The sequence below is a fragment of the Camelus ferus genome, chromosome 13 (assembly GCF_009834535.1).
Source record: "Camelus ferus isolate YT-003-E chromosome 13, BCGSAC_Cfer_1.0, whole genome shotgun sequence".
Taxonomy (NCBI): Eukaryota; Metazoa; Chordata; class Mammalia; order Artiodactyla; family Camelidae; genus Camelus; species Camelus ferus.
The window spans coordinates 39,758,340-39,782,316 of record NC_045708.1 but is presented as its reverse complement, the minus strand read 5'-3'; the positions used below and the strand labels follow the sequence as shown (position 1 = coordinate 39,782,316).

At 34.9% G+C, this 23,977-nt stretch overlaps 1 protein-coding gene across 2 annotated transcripts in view; it reads left to right on the top strand.

The window, feature by feature from the left end:
* USP24 (ubiquitin specific peptidase 24) overlaps positions 1–23,977 on the top strand; it is a 120,115-nt gene that overhangs the window by 37,395 nt on the left and 58,743 nt on the right. For both annotated transcript variants that reach the window (XM_032494381.1, XM_032494380.1), the window contains exons 8-26: positions 2,326–2,391; positions 4,516–4,590; positions 5,389–5,547; positions 6,705–6,819; positions 7,012–7,115; positions 7,716–7,823; positions 8,018–8,113; positions 8,205–8,366; positions 8,567–8,614; positions 13,778–13,885; positions 14,538–14,687; positions 15,320–15,451; positions 16,761–16,872; positions 18,360–18,436; positions 19,425–19,565; positions 19,744–19,797; positions 20,809–20,924; positions 23,560–23,626; positions 23,757–23,867. In XM_032494381.1, coding sequence (XP_032350272.1) covers positions 2,326–2,391; positions 4,516–4,590; positions 5,389–5,547; positions 6,705–6,819; positions 7,012–7,115; positions 7,716–7,823; positions 8,018–8,113; positions 8,205–8,366; positions 8,567–8,614; positions 13,778–13,885; positions 14,538–14,687; positions 15,320–15,451; positions 16,761–16,872; positions 18,360–18,436; positions 19,425–19,565; positions 19,744–19,797; positions 20,809–20,924; positions 23,560–23,626; positions 23,757–23,867 — 2,001 coding nt within the window. The remainder of the gene's footprint in view (positions 1–2,325; positions 2,392–4,515; positions 4,591–5,388; positions 5,548–6,704; positions 6,820–7,011; positions 7,116–7,715; positions 7,824–8,017; positions 8,114–8,204; positions 8,367–8,566; positions 8,615–13,777; positions 13,886–14,537; positions 14,688–15,319; positions 15,452–16,760; positions 16,873–18,359; positions 18,437–19,424; positions 19,566–19,743; positions 19,798–20,808; positions 20,925–23,559; positions 23,627–23,756; positions 23,868–23,977) is intronic.

The following is a 23,977-nucleotide window of genomic DNA, read 5'->3' as shown; positions in this document are numbered from 1 at the left end:
CAAAGTTTCTACCCTACTTAGATGAAAATTGGCTAAGGGTTGATATGTAGGAATCTGAGCTTGCCCTCACTATTATCAAATGTCTTGAGGCTAAAGATTCCTCCAGGATTTTTCCCTTAGGTCAGACAAACTGTGTTGTTTGTTACTGTTGATGTAGAATTAGATTGGTTAGGTTGTATTGAGATGATAAAATTCAGACATAAGAGAAAGAGATTCCAAAGATTGAGACTAATTTTAGCAAACAAGTATAATTAAAATTTCACAGTAAGTTTCTGATTTTGACCAGTTAAGAAGGTAACTAAGTCCCAGAATAAATTTAAGGCCATATTATAAGACCAAGTACAAGTAAATGTACTCATTTTATATTTACATATTTTTGAATTTGAAAAATACTGGGGAAAAACCATCATTCCCAATCCTATACTGGGGGGGAGCAGTAGGTAGTAGCTCAGTGGTAGAGCACATGCTTAGCATGCACAAGGTCCTATGTTCAATCCCCAGTACCTCCACTTTAAATTAAAATTAAAATTAAAATTAAGTAAAAACCTATACAAAGTAAGAAATGAAAGTTGTTCCTCCTCCACCCTACCCCCACACATACACCTCCTACCATTTAGTGCATAACCTTTCTGACTTTCCAAAGTTTATATAAAGTATATATGCATGTTCTTTCTCTCTTTAAGAGACTAAATTGTAATCAAGCTATACCTAGTAGCATATTTTCATATAACATTAAATCATGGACACCTTAAGGTTAGTACTGTTTTTAATGGTTCTAATGTGTTACTGCAAATGTACTATGATGCAGTCACTTACTAATGAGCATTGGATTATTTCTAAGTTTTTACTGTTACAGAGAGTGTTCCATGTAAAATTGTCTTTGTGTGCTTATGCTACCATTTCTGAAGGATAGTTTCCTAGAAAGTGGGATTTCTGCATTAAAGACTATATACATTTTAAAATTATAACTGACAGTGCTAAACCTCTTTCCAAAAAGCTGTCACCAGTCTATACTCCCGCAAAGCGATTTCCTCATACTCTCGTCAGTACTGAATGCTGTCATTCTTTAATTTTCCAATATGATGGACCAAAAAAAGGTGGTATTTTATGATTTAATTTGTAATACTCTGATTTCCTATGAATCTGGGCACTTTGTCATATGATTATTGGCTGTTTGCATTTCCTCTGTAGATTTGACCTAGTTACATAGGTCTCTTTGTATTGATTGTCTTATTAACTTTTAGGAATTCTTTTTACATTAACAATATCGATGCCATGTCTGTTCTGTGTATTTGTAAATTTTTTCCCTCAGTCTTTTGCTTCTTTTTTTATTTTTATTGATGGTGTCTTTTTGCTCTACAGAGGCTTTAAAATTTTTATATACCCAGTTTTTTCCTTAATAGCTTCAAAGTTTTCTGATTTGCCTGGGGAATGTTCCCTATCTCAGAGTTACAAAAATACTCATTTCATTTTATTCTTACTCAGTTTCACTTTTTTAACTTAGTTTTTGAGCTCATTTAGAGCTTACTTATATATATGATATAAGATAGAGATCTAATTTTATTTTCTTCCAAATGAGTAACTAATTGTAAGATCCTCTAATGAATAATGCAGTTTTTCTTCACTATTTTGATTTGTTTGCTTTATCAAATGTCAGGGGCCCATGTGCACCTGAATTTGTTCCTGGACTTCTGTTCCAGCCATTCATTCGTTCAGCCATCCTCTGGCCATTTCTGTTTTAATTATTGGTAGTGCCAGTTCTGCTCAGCATCTTTCTTTTCTCTAATTTTTTTAATCATTCACATATTTTTACTCTTCTGAATATAGTCAGCATGTCAGATTCTCCTGCAGAAAGTTCCACCAAGATGATATGTGGAATTGTGTTCAGTTTATAGGTGTGGAAGATTGATGTTTTCACAGTGCTGGTCCCTTCCATTCAAAAACATCGTATCTCCTCATTTATTTGTGCCTTTCATGTATTTCAGTAAAGTTTTATAATTTTCTTCATCAAAGTCTTAAATTTTTTTTGTTAAAGACACATTTCACTCCTTCCTGAACTATTCTCTCCCTTTTTCAAATAATTTTTATTATTCTACAAAGTGAACTTTAGAATCACCTCATCCAGGCCTCCAGAGAAGTTTTATTGGCATATTAGGATTTAAATTACACTACAATAATTTAAATTTAAATGAATTGACATCTTTATATCAGTCCTCCCTGTCCAAGAGCGTAAAGTATTCTCTGACATACTGAAAGGGGTTTGTTTAATGTTGAAAGGAAGAAAATTGCTCATACTTGTTTCTCGCCTTCACTGTCTTTTTCCAGGCAGTCTCAGCACTGCTGCAGCCCCTAGGAGTGTGTGCAGAGTACCTCAACTCCTCAGTGGTACAGGTAAGATAAGCCGTTGAACATTTACTTCACAGGTGATATAAGGCACACAGACAGTAAAAATTATCTTGTTATCAGGTTGTTCAGAATTGTGCCTAATTTGTAATTTTTTTTTCAGATTAGCTATCCTTGTAGTGAAAATAATATCAGAAGACAAATAAAAATGATTAATAATTTAAGATACAGGAGAGAGCTAACATTTAAGGTTATTTACCTTTTTAATTTATCATTTTATCAAATATAATTACATATTATAACATATATTTTTCTTCGCTTCCTTAACCAGGAAATAGGTATATAACCCTCCTCTCTTCACTGGCTTATTTAAGGGTTCAGTGCCATTAGTGTTGAGCAGTCTGCTAGGCTCACTTACCAGCCAAGTCACTTGGTGCTGAAGAAAAGTTTAACAGCACATCCTGTGTGATTTCCTGTCTCTGCAGATTGTAAGTCAGCAGGTCATAGGATAATCAAAGCTGTGAGTGTTCAGCTTCCTAATGCTTAGGGCCTGTAACACTTTCTAGTTTCCTTTCCATTTCAGTTAATAAGTTTTACAGAATAATTGTCATACGGAAATTCCTTCATTTATTATTTTCTTATGAAAATAAATCTGTGAAACTTTTGAAAGTTTTGAGAGAAATGTTTTTGTATGCACTATTCCTTCTTTCTAATACCTCATTTGATTAGGGCCATTTTTAACAAGGGAGATATGATTTTTTTTTTAGTAGGTTCTGGAAATTTCTGTTTCTAAGTTTTAAGTGCCTTCTTTAGATATCAAAATAATACTGCAAGGTTTTTAAATGAAACAGAATGGCTACTTACATATTTCTTCATTCTGGATATTAAGCTTTTTAGAAACAACTTTCACTTATTAAGCATGCAAATATAATCATTTGTGTTGTAGCTGAAACACTAAGGCATAAAGAGGTAAAATGATTTGACTTTTAGTAATTTAATAATAAATATTAATAATTTAATAATTGGCTTTTTAATGATCAGGTCCAGGATTGAATTTTTAAATGCATGCTCTTGACCCATGCATTGCAACATGGAGAGATTTAGTATAAATATTCCCAGCAGCTAATTAATACTAAGTTCTTTAGAAATTCCAGGTTTTATATCTAAACATAGTATACTTTTAAAAGAGTAAAAAAGTCTATGAAGTTTCAACCAAAGCATATTTAACTTTATTTTAATTATATCAAACTATCCAACCTGAAATTCATTCAGCAATTAATTCATACCATATTTATATAAATTAACTGGTATGTCTACCGCTTGCTTCTTGTGTGACTTTGGAAGACTTCATGTGACACCTGTGCCTTGGCTCCCTTGTTTATAAAACAGTGATAACGATCATGCCTGTCTCACAGAGCTGCAGTGGGAATTCAGCAGGACTGGCATATGCTGACAAGAACAGTGTGACTTGCCTCTTACCCTGACAGCCCTCAGTTCTCACTCTGTAGTTGGCATAACTGTAAATAAAGAAGTTCTATTTGGATGATTGCCAGATGTCATTTTAATTCATTGCTAATATCTTCTTGGCTTTGACAGCCAAATATTTTCTATCTTCTCTTATCACCAGATAAGTTTTAAAAATTATTTTACTTGGCTAGATCGTTTAGATCTAGCTAATATTTTATTGTTTCTCACATACTATTCAGAGTCCACTGTCTGGTTATGCTGCCGTTTTGGAGCAGTGTGTCATATGAGTCTTATCTGTAGGCCTCATTTATACCAGCAAGCAAAAGTGCGTATAACAGCATCTGTTTCGTGGGCTGTGCTGCTTTAATTTTTTAATCCGATGCATAGTACTGTATTACAAAAATAATACATACTCATGCTCAGTGTTTTAAATTAGTCCATGTATCTTTGGTTGCTCTTCAGAGGACCCTTATAAGATAATAAAGACAGGGATTGCACCTGTATGATATTAAAAAAGCTGAGGCACAGAGTCAGTTAAGGGTTTACGTGGGATGGTATTAGCTGGTTAGTGGCAGCTCTGATACTAGAATTCAGATCTTTGCATTGCACCCTCTTCTTTGTGAAATGTGACTGACGAAATTTCTCCTCCCCAGTTTTGGGACAGATTCAGGGATCCTTATTAACTGTAGCACTGTTTTTCTGCAGCCCATGCTAGACCCAGTCATCCTTACTACGATCCAGGATGTGCGGAGTGTGGAGGAAAAGGACCTCAAAGACAAGGTAATGCTCTCTCCAGTCAGGTGGCCCCAGTGCCTTTTGGTCCATGGAAGGAGAGCCAGAACTTGGAGCAAGGTTCAGACACCATTGCTCTTTGGATTCTGGTCACATACAGCTCACCTCAAATTAAGTTTACATTTCATAACCAAAAAATGTTTCTTCTGAAGTACCAAGAGGTTAATGTTACCTCAGTCAATAGAATGAATGTAGGGTTCTCAGTAAGTGATACCATTAAGAATTTTACTAACATGTTCATTTTGATAGTATTATAATTGGTATAGCATTGAAGAAGCTTAAGTACTAAAAGCTGATCCAGGGGGAGGGTACACAGCTCAGTGGCAGAGTGCATGCTTAGCATGCATGAGGTCCTGAGTTTAATCCCCAGTACCTCCATTAAAAATAAAATAAAATAAATAAATAAACAAACAAACAAACAAACTTAATTACCTCCCCCCCCAAAAAAAAACTCAAAAAGGAAGGGAGGGAGGAAGGAAAGCTGATCCAAAGTTTGAAGCAGTTTTAACATTTAAATTTGACATGATTTATTTTGTCTACCTTGAATTTCTCACAGAGCCCTTCCCTTTTCTTTGCTCACCCACGTGTTAACTTTTGTTTAGAAGAAAATGTAGCTAATTGACCATGTGGAATATCAGATACCGCTAGACCATTGTTATTGAAAATGTCCTGTATTCCTTTGTGTTTGTAAGAATAGACATCAGAATGTTTTCATGGTTCCTTTTTTTGTTAATCTTTGTATGTATGTGCTTGTGTGTGTTGTTTTATTTTATTTTTTAATAAAAGAGATTGGTTAGCATCCCTGAGCTCTTGTCTGCCATTAAGTTACTCTGCATGCGCTTCCAACCGGATCTGGTGACCGTCGTGGATGACCTTCGACTAGACATCCTACTGCGCATGCTGAAATCACCACATTTTAGTGCTAAAATGAATTCCCTCAAAGAAGTAAGTTTTGCATTTGTTTCTGGAACACTTAAAGCACAGACACTTTACGGAAGTTCTTCCAAAACTTGTGGTTATCAATGTAAAAATGTTGAGAAATAACACTAATTTCTTGTAATCCTACAAAAAGACATAACAATGATTATATGTAAAATGGTATACATGTTTATAATTGTTAATAAAGTGATCTTTTTATATGTATTATATTCAAAATTCATTCTCTGAAATATTTGAAATATTTAGTGTTTCAGTGAAATTTCCTAGAACATAATTCCTTGGAATATATAGTTTAAGATTTACTTTTTTCTTTAAGTGTACAATTCCTTTTATTAGATTTCAGATATACGTTTACGTAAACCAAACCTAACTGGGGTTGGGGCAAAAACAAAATGACTACCAAAGTGATGGTCTAAGCAAAGTGACAGGAGTAATTTTTTATAGCTTCCTAAACTTTACAGGAGCATAGTCGGTTTTGGTGAGTGGCAAGTGGAGTTCAATACAGTTCAACCAATACAGTTCAACCATAATTCCAGCTCTTTTCCTTCATTTTGTATTAATTAGGATTCTTGGCTGTAAGTGAAATAAACTCATTTTGAATCATCTAAGGCCAAAAGAGGAATTTAATGGACAAAGACTGGGATATCTCACATGAATAAGAGATTGACTAGCCATACCCTGTCAGGGCAGGGACACATGTAGGCGGCAGGAGCAACTGGAATCTGAGACCTGACCACTGCCAGGACTCTGTCCAGGTCTTAGCTCTGCTTTTCAGAGCATGATGGCCTTGTTCGCTCTCTACCTGCAGAGTGACATCTTGTGTGTGATAGACGTCATGTCCCTGGGTAGCTCCCATCACCAGGGCAGGACTGGCACTTTATCTCTATCCCCAGGTATAGAATTTGGAGGAGTTCACTGACTGAAGTTTGGGTCAGATACTCACCCCTGAGCCAATCAGCAGTGGCCCAGGGAGTGCAAACTCCATGTTCTTTTTAAAAAGACATCACAAATAAGTAGTCTGTTATTTCCAATAATTGGTCTTTGATATATTTTGGCTAATCTTTAGACCACATTGTAACACTGTAACAGTCACAAAATATATATGAAGATTTTGATTATGAATATTTGCATTAGATTGAGTCACAATAATACTGTCTTTTTAGGTAACCAAACTAATAGAAGATAGCACTTTATCCAAATCTGTGAAGAATGCTATAGATACAGACAGATTATTAGATTGGCTAGTTGAGAACTCAGTTCTGTCAATTGCATTAGAAGGTAAGTCACTTTAAAAAAATTACCCAACACATAAATAATGTATTTTTGTATATAAAAGCATGAAATTGTCATTTTGACTGTATTAGCCTTCAAACCTTACAGCAGGTTAATATTGCTCTCAATTAATAGAATTGTATTTAGAAAGCCAGTGTTCACTGTATCTATCTGCCTCTCTGGTGTTTCTTCTCTTAGGCAACATAGACCAAGCACAGTACTGTGATCGTATAAAGGGAATCATTGAACTCTTGGGCAGTAAATTGTCTTTAGATGAGCTCACTAAAATTTGGAAGATACAGGTAAGTTGATCAGAATTATTTTTGTATTTTGCTGACTTTTTTTTTTATCAGAGAGGGAGAAGGGTGGTGAATCTCTAAAGCAGAGACTTAACTGCCCATGGATTAAATAAATATTAATTGAAGTCACAAAATATCTATGTGCAAAATTAAAAATGAGACAGATAATAATCAACTGAGGCCCTCAAGATCACTTATAAAGTGCTAAAAGTGAGTATGTTTTTCTTGTAATTAGTTTAAATTTTTTTTGTTATTATTTGGGTTTTTTTGAAGAGTAGGGTTTAATTTTTTTTTTATGCTGGTTGAAAATATTTTGTTCTTTTGAAATGAATATATCAGATTGAGAACTTGATTCTCATCTTTTTTTACATTGTGTTTTAAAAGATCTAATGCTGTTTGGAATTTAAATAAGGCCACTGATAGCTATTAATAATAGTTGCTTCAGTAGTCTTGCCAACTGTCTCATGTAAGTGTTTGCTCATGAGACTAGAATCAGTTTGTCTTTGTTACTGTTTTGCTTTTGCTTCAGTAAATCGCCAGGGAAAAGACTTGGGTTTTTCCAAGTTCCAAGACTTAACTTTTTCCCAATGTCTCCTTTTCTAGTCTGGACAATCATCTACTGTGATTGAGAACATCCACACTATTATTGCTGCAGCAGCTGTCAAATTTAATTCAGATCAGCTTAATCACTTGTTTGTTCTCATTCAGAAGGTATGTGTTCAAACATGCTTTTAAATTTTTCTAAAAAAAGTTCATTTTGAGGTCTCCTCCCTCTAAATTAGCAATGTTCATTGCTCTTCTTACTTTATTAAACTTCTCTAGCTCAAATTTAAAGTTTTTGCATGTTTTGCCAGTGTGATAAAATTGGACTGTGAAACAATTCCTGTGTCTTTTCCGTTCTACAGAGCTGGGAGACTGAGAGCGACAGAGTAAGGCAGAAGCTGTTGAGCCTGATTGGACGAATAGGCCGGGAAGCTCGCTTTGAGGCTACTTCTGGAAAGGCAGGAGAAGCAAATGAATTTTTCTAGCTACAAGTACTTAAAGCAGCTTTACTTGCATATGGGATGGCTTATCACATGTGGTTTATCATAGGTGTTAGATGTCCTCTGGGAACTGGCTCATCTCCCAACACTGCCCAGTAGCCTTATTCAGCAAGCCTTGGAGGAGCACCTGACAATCCTCAGTGATGCGTATGCAGTGAAAGAAGCAATCAAGAGAAGCTACATCATTAAGTGCATAGAAGATATTAAAAGGGTTGGTTTTATCTTTGGACTAGTTTTGTTGTCATAGCAATAGTATTATCTGAGTAATTAGAGCCAAATAACTTTCCCCCACTATTATGTAAATTAAACTAAATGTCCTATCTGGAAACTCTTACCTTAGAGTCCAAGATTAGAAATTATTAGTACTGTTTTTACCAAGTTACTTATATTTCTCATAAAATTAATTTTCAGCCTGGAGAATGGTCAGGTTTGGAAAAAAACAAGAAGGATGGATTCAAGGTAAGAATTTGCAGGTGGAACCAACTAAAAGGTACACTAATTTAATAATTCCTTTTAATAAATTGCATCATAATTTTAAGATAACAGTATATTTTAGTGTTTCTTAGAATAATATTCACATTTAAACTGCTATTTAAATACTTGTTTATGACCTGTGCTTTATTATTTAAAGCTTGGGGAGTTACTGACTCTCAAAGGGAAAAAAATTCAGGGTCACATTCAAAGAGAAATTTTATTATTTTCATAATCTACTTATTTTTAAATTAAATCCAAAGTATGCACAACTTGAATAAGCACAAAAGACTCTGAACAAATATCTTGCCCATTTTTCTCCCGTAAGGGAGAAATGGAGGAACATTCATAGAATGAGAAGAGAGACAGAGGGAAGGAGGAGGTTCATTCTGTACTGGCACATGGTCATTTTTAGGGCTTGATGCAGATGTGTTCCTGAACTGATTCCTCAGCCAAACGGTTATTGAGTGAGTGCCTGCTGCTGGGGCTTGATTTTGGAAGTAGGACTTAGTAGTGACTGGTGCTGTGGAAGCCCTACCCTCAGGGCTCTGGCCTCCTGGTTGCTTTGGACTTAAGAACTGTCCTTCGAAAGGGCGATTAGCAGAAGAATGGGCAGTGACAGTTGTAGCTCTGCTGTTGCTCTAGTCCTTAAAGGTCAAGGCTCTCCTCAGAGAGGGATGGTCACCATTGCTGCTCGCTGGAGCGGGCATCTGTGGGTGCAGCCGCTCTGATCAGAGCGCGGTGCTCCTCCCACGTGGGCCCTCAGGTCACCCAGATGACACGTAAAGCCTCACAAGAGGGATTTCATTTCGCTGTTAACCTGAGAGAGAGTTTTGGGAAAATAGCTATCGGCTTAATAATTTCATTGGTAAAACATATTTCTTGGCTTTCCTAATTAAATATTTCTTTGAAAGATCTTGAATACAGCTAATTTACATTGGTTAATTCAGAGACTCAGCTCTTGTTAAGTGGCCTCGGTGACTCAGTAGGCTTTTACTCTCTTAAGTTAAACTTGGTCATAAAGTTTAGTTGGGGACATTTAAGAACTTTGTGTGTTATATTTCTAACATTGAAATTTGATCAAGTGAATTTTCTACATTAAAAATTATTCACAAACTGGAGCTGGTAATGCTCAGGTTATGATTAATTAGTCCTTTAATTCAACAACATTGCTCTCTTTCTACTCAGATACAGTTTGAATTTTTCCAGTTTTCTCAGCTCAGCTATTCAAATAATTTAGCAGCCTCTGTCTTTATGATTGAAACTCATCCAGAGTTATAGAAGTTTAGACTTTCCACTACTAATAGTAAGAGGGAAAGGTATCTATAGAAAATGGTCTTTTCTTCGCAGTAACAGATACATTTCTTTGTAAGTATGAAGGTCAGAGCTGAAGGGACTTTTTCCTCCCTCCAAGGAAATGGCTTTTGAAACCAGAAAATCCTTCCTGACCCCTGTTCCTTCCTTGTTACAGCCAAGCATTACTTAGCCCTTCTAGCCAGTGGCATCGCTGCATCTTTGTTGCTTCTCTTTGCAGTCACTTCATTCATGTCTGTTGTTTTATAACAAAGCTCAGAAAGTAACAGGGAGAATTTTGGAGTCATATTGTGAGTCTTGAAAGGAATATTCTTCCTTTTTTATATCCCACTGCTCCCAGTAAAGAAATTCTGGTGTACCATTCTTTCATTTCAAATAATACTACCTGCACTTATGCAGCACTTTTCAGTTGACTTGAGTGCTTTTGCAGATACTGTCTTAAAGGACACATGGCTGAAGGGGGGCAGTGGGAAAATCAAAGCCCCCGGATATGACTCCAGGCAGGGGGGTGAGTTATATACTGCCACTAAAGGTGTTTTTCTATGCTATGCCCTTTCCTGCCAGGCAGCAAGGTGGGCTGACTGGGGATTATGTCTCCCTGCCAGGCTACACAGAAACTAAGCAAAGGGTAAGACAAGATCACCCACCTCTTACTCCCCTCCTACCCCAGCTACCTCTACTCCCACAACTGATTCCCTTTCCCTCTGCTTTTGACACTCTTAAAATCCCCAAGTTCCATTGTTGTGTTCAGAAATTCTGACCTTTATTTCTTAACTTTATTTCTGTAGATTCTGCCAGGATACCCTTGGCTTCCGTGGTCCTCTTTCCTTTGCTTCCTTTATACCTTCCACTGTCTGCCCCCAAACCTTTCCCTCTTATTTCACTTCTTTTTCCTTCAATTAAAAAGTTTAAATGTACTCATCCAAAAAAAATTACTAAACCAAAAAAATCATTTTTATTCAATTAGTGATGTTTGCATATTCCTTAAGTTGTTATCTTAAGGCCTCCTAGCACAGTTCCCAGCAGCCTTTTAGTAAATGTTGGTTCCCTTCCTCTTACTTCCTCTCCATCACCTATGAGGACACTGAAATCGTTACTTACCCATACTTGAGTGGCCTCCACCTGCCAAAACATGTAACTGAAAGTAAAAGTAGCAAGATGCCCTCAGTGCAGTCTCACAGTGATGTGATTGGCACAGGAGGAAATACCTTTTAAAAAAATGTCCTCCCATGTAAAAGTTCTAACCTTGATTCTAGATCAATGGCGAGGTCTGGAAAAACAAGGCAGATGAGGAAATGGGATACTCACCTTTGAGAAGAGAGAACTCAAGAAAAGAATATGAAAACTTTCATCAGATACTTACAGGGTTGTTACAGAAGTTTGATTCAGCTTACTTTCTATGTCTCCTAAGAAGTTATGGGAAGGCGTGTTTCAATACGATAGATCAGTGAACTCTCTATGAAAACAGTCTGATACAGAATGCACTGTCTCCTGAGTTCCTCATCACTGGAAATACTAGGAGACTAGTCTTTTAACACAAGTGAGTAAGGAGTGTTTAGGCATAGGTTTGCAGGCTAAAACTAGTTGACCTCTAAGGCTTCATCTAACACTAAGAGTCTAATCTGGATATACCATTAACTCCTACTTAAGAAATTTCAGCTTCGTTATCAGACATCATCAGATACGTTAATTGTTTACCATAGTTTTTTGCCCCTTTTGTAAATGGAGAAGAGTGATTCAAATTTTTCTTGTAACTTAGCAACATAATGTGCTAGATATGATGGAATAAATAACATGTCTTGTTTGCTAAACTTTAGAAAGGCTATTCCAGAAATACTTTTTAGATTCCAAAGGATAATTTTTAATGTTAAAAAAATTAATTGTAATTGACTTAATTGATCATAATGATACTTTTTAATATACCTGATTTTTTACTAAAGGGTTTTATATTTATATCCTAATGTTTGTAATCCTTTTGGAAGGTATCAGTTTGGACTTAAGCCTTAGAATTTTAATCTCTGTCATTTTGCAGCTTTTATATCTTAGCAGAAATATTCTAGCTAGTCTTGCAAGTAGTTGGCCTTTAATATATACCTTATTTCTCTGATTCTAAGATGCCAGTGATTGCAGTGTGCATCACAGGATTAATCCAATACATGCAGCCTCACTGTGGCACACTGCTTTTCATTATCTAGTGTAGTGCTTTGGACTTACTTGAAATCTCTAAGATTGTAGAATTTTGAGGCATGTTGAAAAACATGGAGTTTTGTGTCCTTATCTTTTTTTTTTTTTTGTAAAACTCAAGCTGCTTTTTTCTTCCTTCAGTTATGTATACTACAAGTTAAACAGTTTCTCTTGAATTAAGGTGCAAACTTGGGACAGAGAGACTTTTAATGATATAGCCCTTCACAGGGTATGAGTCTGTCACACCAAATTCTCCTGGCTTTGAAAAATGCTTTAATCTGAGACAACTGGCAGTTTTCTTTGCTTTTAATTGAACTGATAGATATGACAGGCTAGTCAGTGCTACATCATAGCGTAATCTTTTTGATATCGTTCAAGAAATAAATCAGTGACCCAAATTTAAGTTAAAGAGCCATCCTTGTTTGGTGCTAACTCTGCCACATAGCAACAGAAATGATGGGTAGATGAACACATACCTTTGTATACAGCTACGTTTGCACATACTCAGGTAAGGACGACTATATCTAAACTTACTCCTATGCCTAGTGGCTGGTAAGTTTCTTTCAACATAATTGTAAGAAGTGACAACTTCAGAAATGTTTTAAATTTATGAAACCTATATCTTAGAATCCAGGAAATATGGTATTTGCTGACTGATTGGCTAATCTCTAGGAAAGCCAGTATTATTTTGGCAGTAGCTCTCACATTTACATACTTAGTAGTACGACATTTTTCTATAAATGACATCAAAAGTATTTTTCTGCCCTATAGGCATCTTCGTCTTACAGAAAGACTTGAAGAAGCAAGAAGGCTTTAAAAAAAGATACAGTTTTTAAAATAAATGCTAAGGGCTTAAACTTTTACTCAGTTTTTTAGAGTTACTTGAGCAAATGATTAATAGTGTTTAATCTGACATTCTTACAAATTTTGTAATGAAATCTCATAGTTCGAAAGATACTACTTATTAAAAAGCAGTTCTCTTTTTAAAGAGTATCGCATGAACATCATACTTTACAGATATGTACTTTGAAGATCTGGATTATCATATACCAGTTTCAGAAATGACATGTTTGTAAGTGTTTTGAAAAATATAAAGTATAAGTCTAAAGTGGCTGTAATAATTAATAAAAATAGAATTATCTCATAAAACTGTTTTAACTAGGGAATACAAGCAGATCATGAATATTTTCTTCAATATTTAGACCACTATCAGTATCTTGATCATATAATTATAGAAAACCGTATTTTTATAACATTTTACTTCTCAGCCAGTTCAGTATTACCCAAGTTAAGCTTTTACCATCAGTTTATTTTATTACATCAACATATCCTAGCAGCCTATGCTACTTAATCTATCCTCTGAAGTTGCTAATTCCTTGTCGTCTGTTTTTTTGCTGATGTACCCCTGTACATTTACTGTCACTTCACATCCACTCCTGTTTGCAGTTCTTGACCTTAGGATTGCATGCAGAATAAGAAGTTGAAGACTGAATTATGAGTGCATGGTGATAAACTATAAATACACAATATGAAGACAAAAATAGAGAATGCATAGCAATAAAACCTAATTGACTTGGAAATTTTTTGTAGCTAATAAGTTTAATCTACCATTTACTTCTAAATTTAATTAATGTGTCTTCTTTTTAACTCTAGTCATCTCAGCTTAATAATCCCCAGTTTGTATGGGTGGTACCAGCTTTGCGTCAGCTACATGAAATCACCCGGTCATTCATAAAACAAACCTATCAAAAGCAAGACAAGGTAAGAGCAAGGCTGTATTTGATCATTATGCAGTTACTTGCGTGACCTTTTATGATAACAGAACATCAATAAGATTGCTGAGTTCTGCAGGGGCTGTTTTGTAATTTTATGATTATCAATGTAATTCATTTATATTATTCAATAATCTTGAATGTAACGATCATTCTGCTTTCATTTCTATGGAGCTTTTCTTTTGACATACCCCTAACTCACTTATTTATTTCTTTAATTTACTGAAATAAGCCAGTATTTAAAAGTTAGAATGATATTTTACAGATTTGTTTGAAAAGGTTCAAAGACATACTTTATATTGCAAAAACATTAGTTTGCTTTAAGGAGCTTCCTCAGTGTAGTAGACTTGGGAAGAGAGATCTGGAAAAGTATGCAAGAAGTGAAATAGTTCTTTTGAAAAACTTCTTTTTTAAAAAGATTATCTTTTAGAAGTAAAAAATTGCCACATAAGTATATTAATTCTGGAGTAATTCCCTAGTACATACCAGATTGATTTTATTTACCTTTATGTAGGAAATGTGAGTGGAGAAATTTTTACGTTTCCTCTTCCTCAGCTGCATGCTAAAATGGAAGTTTGTATTAAACTGACAAAATAACTGCACATTCTCCTACCATTTTTCTTTTTGTTGTTTTTGCCAAGAGCATTATTCAAGACCTGAAGAAAAACTTTGAAATAGTGAAGTTGGTAACAGGAAGTTTGATAGCTTGTCATCGCCTTGCGGCAGCCGTGGCTGGACCTGGAGGCTTAACTGGATCGACACTGGTGGATGGCCGATACACTTACCGGGAGGTATCTGGCATTGTGCTTCTGTGTTGTGATTTACAGCATTCGTTTGGCCTTTTTGCACTTGAACTGTAAAATTATTATTTGTTGGGAGTAACTCTGAAGAGGTATCATGAGGTATCTTTGTCATGGGGGAACAGTTTTGTATCTTGACGATAATCACTTCAAAATAAAAGTAGAAAAATTGATATTTGTGGGTAAATCTTTCAGTAAATCACCTGAGATAACTCCATATAATAAGGTAAAATAAATCTCTTTTCTTTGTCTTTGATCGGAAATAATAACTGTCAATTCTGTGGCTAATGACATGTTTTTTAAATCTGTTGGTTAGTAATAGATTGTTTTTTAAAAAACAGAAAAATATCTTAACTCACCAGTTGTGTGTGTGGTATTTTACTCTAAGATTGCTGAAATTTTATTTTGTTGGCATCTAAACTTAACTGAGTTTGTAATAGACGCCAAGTAGTTTCTGCCACATTGTACTGACTACTTGTAAACAGATTTCTCACATTTACTTTATACCCTAAGTTATATGAAAAAGCATGAACTATTGTTTTAATTTTAAAGCTTTTTTTTTTGAGTTCGCTTTTAGATATGAATGCCTGGAATTAACTAATTAGCATTATTTCTTTTTCCAGTATTTAGAGGCCCATCTAAAATTTCTGGCATTTTTCTTGCAAGAAGCTACTCTGTATCTGGGTTGGAATCGTGCCAAGGAAATCTGGGAATGTCTTGTGACTGGCCAGGATGTTTGTGAGTTAGATAGAGAGGTAAGAAAATGGTATTGTGGATAAAATAAGACAGAAGTGGGACTTAACAGTATTTCACTTTTTGTGTGTGTCTCACATTTTTGTATGTGTCTCACATCTTCAATTCTAAACACTGTTCAATTCACTAAGCATACATGTATACTAATAGGCTAGGAACTGTCTGTATTGAAAAGGTATTATATTTTATATAATATATATCTGTGATATAAACAAGTGTGTGAGTTCTTTGGTAATTTTGATACCATTCTGTATAAAATCAAATTCAGCCAAGTGAGTACAGCTAATGAATTCTTGGTGTATCTTTTAATTTTCTTCCCATCCATGAAACTAATTTTAAGTTAACCAACAGAAAACTTTGAGTTCTTGTAATAATATTGTACCCAAGAAACACTATAAAGAAGTAATGCCTAAATTATAAATAATGTTGCTGTTAATAGCAGGTGTATGTATTTTTTTTTAATTAATTCTTATTTTGTGGTTGGCTTTATTCCTTTGATAACCATGTAAGTTTAAAAAGCTAAAGCTCTAAACGTTCTTAGAAACAATGAACAGTACATACACGTAAATTTTTTAAAATATGTGCAGATGGGGGGAAGGATATAGCTCAAGTGGTAGAATGCGTGCTTAGCATGCACGAGATCCTGGGTTCAACCCGCAGTACCTCCTCTAAAAAGATAAATAATTAAACCTAATTCTTAAAAAAAAAAAAAAAAAAAAAAGACAATCAATCAAATATGTGAAGTATATTGTGTATACATATTTACATGCAATAAATTGTACACGTGCAGTCAAATTGTAACAGTTCTACCTACAAAAACCAAAAAATGGAAAGAAAAAAAAAAAAGAATGCCTAGACAGATCTCTAGAACTACAGTTACACGGCTGAAAGTGGATTAAACCAGGAGCACCATGCCTGTTTTGACATTTTGTAACAGTGAATTGCTGTTGCCGCATGTCATTTTGTAGAACAATGTTAGTTGCTTCATAGGATTGTTAAAAGAACTAAGTATGTGACAGTGCCTAACACATAGTAAGGCTTATTAATAAATGATAGTAGAAAAATTGAAGTGTAAAATAAAATTCAGTGAAAAGTCTTGAGTATACATTTTCATTATCTAGGGGAAAGATTGCTGGTAACTAACTGCTTTATTTAGGTTTAGAGTCACAAGCATTTCAGTTTTGAGTAGTATTATGGCAATATAAATTTTTGAAAAATTTAAAGTTATTTATCTTTACTTTCCCAGCTTGGAATATGTATTTGCCTGAAGCAGATTCCAGTTATAGGGTAATGTTTGTCTTTGATCTGCAGATGTGTTTTGAATGGTTTACAAAGGGGCAGCATGATCTTGAGAGTGATGTTCAGCAGCAGCTCTTCAAGGAGAAAATTCTTAAACTGGAGTCATATGAAATCACTATGAATGGTAGGAAAAAACTTAAAATCATTTTTTCAGTTCTTTAAAGTAAGAAATTTTATACTTTTCTTCTCAGTCCACTTCTCAAGCTGAACAGTTTGAGATATCCTTCTGGTCTTTGCCCTATGCGTATAAAGACACATCTGTATATACATATGTTTATATACATAGACAAGTTCCTTTTTATATGAATGGTATTTTTAAGTTACACAGCCTGATAATTGTAAAACTGTCTTCATGAAATTACTTAGTACAAAAAGGATTCACTTAAGGTAAAAATTTGTCAGAGTATGGAAATCTTCTTTTTAATTGTTTCTTTTAATTGAAATTTTTTATTGATATGTATTTCACGTGCCATAAAATTCATTTTTTTTAAGGATACAATAAGTGTTTTTTGTATATTCACAAAGTTGTTCAACTTTCACTTTTTAATCTTGGGACACTTTCCTCACCTCAGAAGGAAACCATGTAGCAGTTTCCACTCGCCCTTCCCCAGTCTCTCATCTATTTTCTGCCCTTACGGGTTATTCTAATCTGGACTTTTCATATAAATGGACTCATATAATATGTCGCTTTTGTACCTGGCTTCTTTTATTATGCTGAGACATAATGTTTTCAGGGTTCAGCCAGGTTGTAGCATGTATCAGAACTTCGTTCCATTTTATGGCTGACTAATATTTCATTGTATGGATACACCACATTTTGTTTATCCATTCATCAGTTGGTGGGCATTTGGGTTGTTACCACTTTTTGATTATCAGTAATGCTGCCATAGGAATTCATATACAAGTTTTTGTGTGGACAGAGGATTTTATTTCTCTTATATACCTAAGAGTGGAGTTGTTGTATCATATAATTAACATTTGAGGAACTACCAGTCTGTTTTGCAAAGTGTCTGTACCATTTTATAATCCCACCAGCCATATATGAGGGTCTGATTTCTCCACATCTTCTCTAATAATTATTACAAACTGTCTTTTATATTTTAGCCGTCCTTGTGATTGTAAAGTGGTATCTTGTGGTTTTGAGTTGCATTTCCCTGATGACTGAGGATGTTGAGTGTCTATTCATGGGTTTATTGGTCACATATATCATCTTTGAAGAAATGTCTATAAAAATCTTTTACCCATTGTTAAATTGGTTTTTTTGCCCTTTTATTTTTGAGTTTAAGAATTATGCATATATTCTGCATACTCATTCCTTATCAGATATATTTACAAATATTTTGTCCTATTCTGTGGATTGGCTTTTCACTTTCTTGATAGTCCTTTAAAGCACAAATGCTTTTAGTTTTGTGAAGTTCAGTTATATATTTTGTCATTGTTGTTGCTTGTGCTTTTGGTACCATATCTAAGAGACTGTTGGACTAATCCACAGTCTTGAAAATTTATGCCCGTGTTTTGTCCTAAGAGTTAGCTCTTGATATGCTTTGTTTTTCCATTGATTATCTGTGTTACCTAAAGTGCATGAATTTATCCGACATTCTGTAATTTCAGGTTTTAACTTATTTAAGACTTTTTTTGAAAATGTGAATCTCTGTGATCATCGATTGAAAAGACAAGGAGCTCAGTTGGTAAGGACGTTATTTTCAAAACTAGATAATGTGGATAATCTAGTAAAACTTGATATTCGGCAAAAACTGTATGTCATAATTGAGAGAAAACAGATTTTTTAAAAGAATGAGTACCTTCCTTGACTGCAGTCTTCTGCACGGATGACAGAGCTTCTCTTAGAGTGGGAGGAAGGAGGCTCCTTTTCCTGCACTAGTGACTTGTCGGGTCCCTCTTTGCTTCTTGCTGACCCAGGGCACCCAGCGCTCCTGTGGCCAGGTAAATGCAGAGCAGGGATACCTCATCTAAGCTTTCAACCTCTCAGATCCAGCAGTTCATACCTGCCTGAAAAAGTACCAAAATCTTTAATTCTGGGATGGCACTGGCAAGGATTGAGAGGGAAGTTTTTTAAGAACAGACAAGGAAGCAGGAAAATGGATCTATAGAATGTATATAGCTTGTGTTTATATTTACATGTGCATCTTTAAAAGAAAGACAAAAAAATGACTCTTCTTCCAAGTCTGTTTCACTCACAACCTGACTTCCTAGGTGGTAAGAATTTTTAACAAGATCTTGTAAGCCTTGGATCCTGCCATTTCTAACTAAGCTTTGAAAAGACCAGATTGAGCCCCAGTGAGTAGTAACCACTTCTAGGTTGACTCTCTTTTGTTTGAAGAAAAGCCCCTGGAGATGGTGCCCATATTATACCTGTGCTGTTTCTGCTTCAGTAAGCCCATCTGGGTAGAGTTCCAGCTTGGGTTTAGGGATGTTTGGAGAAAAATCTCCATGTCCTGGTTCCATGGAAGTTGCCCAGTATTTCTGTTGTTGATACTTTTTTGTTTTAAAGTTTCACATCAGTGTAATAATATTCTCATATGTAGCTTAGTTTTTGCAGCCTTAATTCATATTGAACTTGATTGAAGAGGTGTGGACTTAAAATGTAGCACAAAATAACTGCCTATCATTTTGTGACCTTGGTGTGCTATATAAATTTTTTTTTCTTTTGAACAGTATGTAGAAAAGCTGGAATTGATAGGAATGGATTTCATTTGGAAAATAGCCATGGAATCACCTGATGAAGAAATTGCTAATGAAGCTATTCAGTTAATCATAAACTACAGTTACATTAATCTAAATCCTAGGTTAAAGAAGGTGGGTATTTAAGGAAAGAAGTTACTCACATACACAAAAGCAGGAAATTATAATTACTTTTAATTGATAAGTTAGCATGCCTGAAAGTTGGGCTTCTTTATTTTAACATTTTATCCTTAATAGTGATTACAGCTAAATGCTAGACTAATTTTAATTTCCATATACCTCTTACTTTTAGGATTCTGTATCATTACATAAGAAATTCATTGCTGATTGCTACACAAGATTAGAAGTGAGTAGCAGATTTTATTCAACCTGTTTTTAAAATAAATGCTTTGGGTCTTTTTTCTTTTTCTAATTTTATATTTTGAGATCATGTATAATGTTGATATTTGTGGCTGGATCCTACTGGAAGGATTTGCCAACAGTACCATATTGCGGACACAGGGAACAGGCATTTGCTTTGATGCCCATAGCATAGAAGTGTTACTTTGCGGGAAATTGTTTCTTCTCCCTCCACCATCCCTCTTCCCTGTTCTGCCCCCAACCCACCCCCTTTTGGGGTATAGGAACTGCCTTCAGAAAACAGGCCTGCTGTACATTCCACGTTTCTAATAGATTCTTTCTCTGTCCAGAAATTTTATACAAGCACTTACTTCTTTCCCCATCCTTCCCCATGTTTCACCTCATTTATGTCATAAACACTATTAAAGGCCGCAGCAGGACCCTAGTAGTAGGTGGTATAGATTGTCTTTGTCCATTAGAATCCTGTGATGTAATACTACCTCATATATATTTCCAGTGCCTTATTTCCAGCATGATGGTTAAAGCATTAAACATTCATCTTCATTTCTACTTTGTGCTTGTTTAAGCTTAGTATCTAGTAAAGATAAATATTAATCTAATAAAGAATATTCCAAAAGCATAAAGTGCTACTGCCCCCAAAAGTCAGTAAGTTTAACTTTCTGGTGATGAATATGTGCTGGTGATGAATCTGTACAGGAGTTTCCAAGTTGCGACTTCCATCCAAATATTTCATCATAAAAACATTTAATATATTCAAGTACCCCTAAGTGAGTTACCATGTAAGAATTAACACATGTAGAACAATGGTTCTCAACTGAAGGTTATTTTACTTCCTAGGGGACATTTGGCAATGTCTGGAGAACTTTTTGGTTGTCATAACTAGAGGGTGAGTAGAAGTCAGGGCAGTCTTCTACAACAAAAATGTTTCCAGCCCAGAGTGTTAGAAGAGCCGAGGTTGAGAAACCCTGATATGGAATGCTGATTTCCTGTTCCATAGGCAGCCAGTTCAGCACTTGGTGGCCCCACTCTAACACATGCTGTGACCAGAGCAACAAAAATGCTTACAGCAACTGCCATGCCAACTGTAGCCACATCAGTTCAGTCTCCGTACAGGTGAGTGATCACAGAAGTTATAGCAAATACACAATGCGTAAACACAGATCAGCTTTTAAAAAAAAAATGCAATCTTTTTTTCCCTTTGGAGAGCTCTCAATTATTTACTTCCTTATTTTATTTCATAACTTTTCAAACAGTCATATCCTGGGAAATTACATGTTTCCCATCATGTATTTTATTTGATTCTTTTTACTTTTACTCTGTATAACATGAGTAACCTACTCTTTCTGATGGAATGAAGATATGATATATTCATTGTATGAAGAGTAATTTTTTTCAAGTTTGAAGTATTTGCTTAGATATCTTACAGCTCTTCCCCTGAATAGTCAAATCTAGGGCATTAATAGTATTAGCAAAATGAAGTGGAATATGATTAACATTGTACATTATGATATAATCATAGTTAAAATGTTATTTGCTTAAAATGATTTTTCAAAATAATTTTAATAAGAACTTTATCCTCAAATATGTGTTGAAACTTTGAACTGACATCTCTTAATCACATTGCTTTGTTGAGTGTTTTCAGATGTTACCAGTGAAATCTGAGTTCAGTATTTGGTATAGTTATTTGATATAGTAAGGAGAATAGATGAGTATTTAGAAACATTAGATTGAAGTAACTCAAATACTTTTGTGGGTATTTGTGAGCCTTTATTGCTGATAAGCAGCCCCCAGTCAGTGATGCTCAGGAAACCTTGGTGGATGCTCAGAGAACGGCTCCCTCTCTGTGCCTCACTCTGCTGCCCTCTAGTGATTGGTGCTCATACAGTTTCCTCTGCTCCTAGAATCATTTTATAGCGTGTTATTTATGTATGTATTTATTTACTTATCTTTATTTACAGTGGGGGATATTTCTTTTCTTTTTAAAGACTTACTTTAGATAAGGAATCAAGGCAGTATCTTTGTTCACATTCTTTTTTTTTAAATGAGTTGAGTACTGTGTACTTTATTAATATGAAAGAAGCCAATAAAACCCAACCCTTGGACCTCTTTTTAAACTGGTGATGATAGATTCAACCCATGATAAGAATACTAACATGACTTTTGCATTCCCACATTCTTGGAGTATATTTCAAATAGACTTTCATTAAGAATTCCTAACTACATGTTTGTAAAATATAGTCCATCTCTATGACCTAGGTCCTCAATGATTCATTTGTCTAACAAACCAGCCTAGAAATACATTTATGAACTACTGTATTGGGATTTCCAAAACTGCTACTTTTTAAAATAAGTGTGTGTTTTTGTCATTTCTAAATGCTTTTTATTCTGAATTATTTCATATTTGACTGTTACAGAACAAAACCACATGATAGTTTTTAAATATTCTAATTAATTGTAAACTCTAAACAGAGTTAATAAGAATATGTAACATAAGAGTTGCCTTTGGACCAGTACACTATAGTTAATCTCATTTCACCACTTTAGTCTGATATCAGCTTATGGGGGAGGAGTTATTCTCTCATCTGTACAGTGTTTTGAAATGCTGTCTGTGATTTAATTCATCACTGAGGCATAATTAAAACAATTCACACAACAGTTCACTTATTATAGTACTTAAATATTTCCTAAAGGTTTTCTATCTGAATATCAAATTCTAGCTCCTGCCTGTAGACTGAAAGAATTTAGAACACTATTAAATGTATTTAACCAATTTTTTTTAAAGTGAAATTTCCAATACTGCTAATCAGCATACCAGACCTATTGTTAGGAAATCTGAAAACTTTCCAGATTTAGAAATACACCTGTATGAAATACCTAGACTCTCTGGGATAGTAAGTGTTTAAATTAAGGGCACTTGGGTTTCCATCTGTCAGTATTAACACATGTAGTGTTTAATAAAGTGTGGAACTGTGACCGTGTAAGCTGCTGAATGTTGGCGTCTTAGTATTTCCAGGATAAGTAAGATTCCTTAAGTCTGACCAAGGGAAACCCCAGGGCTCGTTTTTAGAGTCTGTTAGAATTCTGCAGTTCCTTGCTGTGTGTTTTCTGTTCCAGAGGTGGTTATGTCTCTTGATGTGTGTTGAATTCTTAAGATTTCTTTTGAAAACTCTTGGAATAACAAATTCTTCTATTGTATGCTTTAACTGTGAATAAGAATATTCGCTCAAACAGATGAGTAATTTTTTTGTCCTTCTGCCTCATTCTTAGGCTAGTTACAACAAGCAGTAACTTATTTGTGGCATACTTAATGGTTTGCATTTGTCTTCTAGATTTCAGGCAGTTCAAAACTTTGTTAGATTCCGTATGTTTACAGAATTAGTGGCATATTTCAATTGTGAGATTGTGAGAGTCAAACTCATTGATTGTTCATTCTCAGTGTACTGGTAGACAAATAAGCCTGAAGACCCAGGTCCTCTATTTATGGAGCAACTATTTTTAAAAAGAGGAAGAAAGAAAAGGAGAGGAAAGGAAATGTGGGCAGGGCAGGCTTCTCCCTATTCCATCTGTGTGCAACAGCTGTGACTTGCTTGAACCACCTCCCCCTTGGGTGAAGGGAAGTTTAGTCTGCAAATTTCAGTCTTTGACCAGTGAGGGCCAATTGATTGTGGTTTTGGTGAAATAGACTGAAATTGAGCTCACAGCAATTCATTCCAAGTATGTTCAAAACAAATTTTTTTTTAATTCATAGATCCACTAAACTTGTAATAATTGAAAGATTGCTGCTTCTGGCAGAACGCTATGTGATCACTATAGAGGTAAACCTCTCTCTTTCTTAAGCAACTTTATCCTCCTATAACTAGTTTCAATGAGTTAGGTGTGTATTTTTGAGATATTTAACAGTGTGCTGTGCATCTCACTTGTTTGACTTACTGTATCTTTTTCAAGGATTTTTACTCTGTTCCACGAACTATTCTACCTCATGGTGCTTCATTTCATGGACATCTTTTAACTCTTAATGTTACCTATGAGTCTACCAAAGATACCTTCACTGTAGAGGTAGGTTTACCTTAAGCCCTGAAGCCATTTCCATATTGTCTTGTTATTTCCATAAGAACACTGTTGATTGACAGAGCTGCATGAATGACTATTCTAAAAGCGGTTTGGTA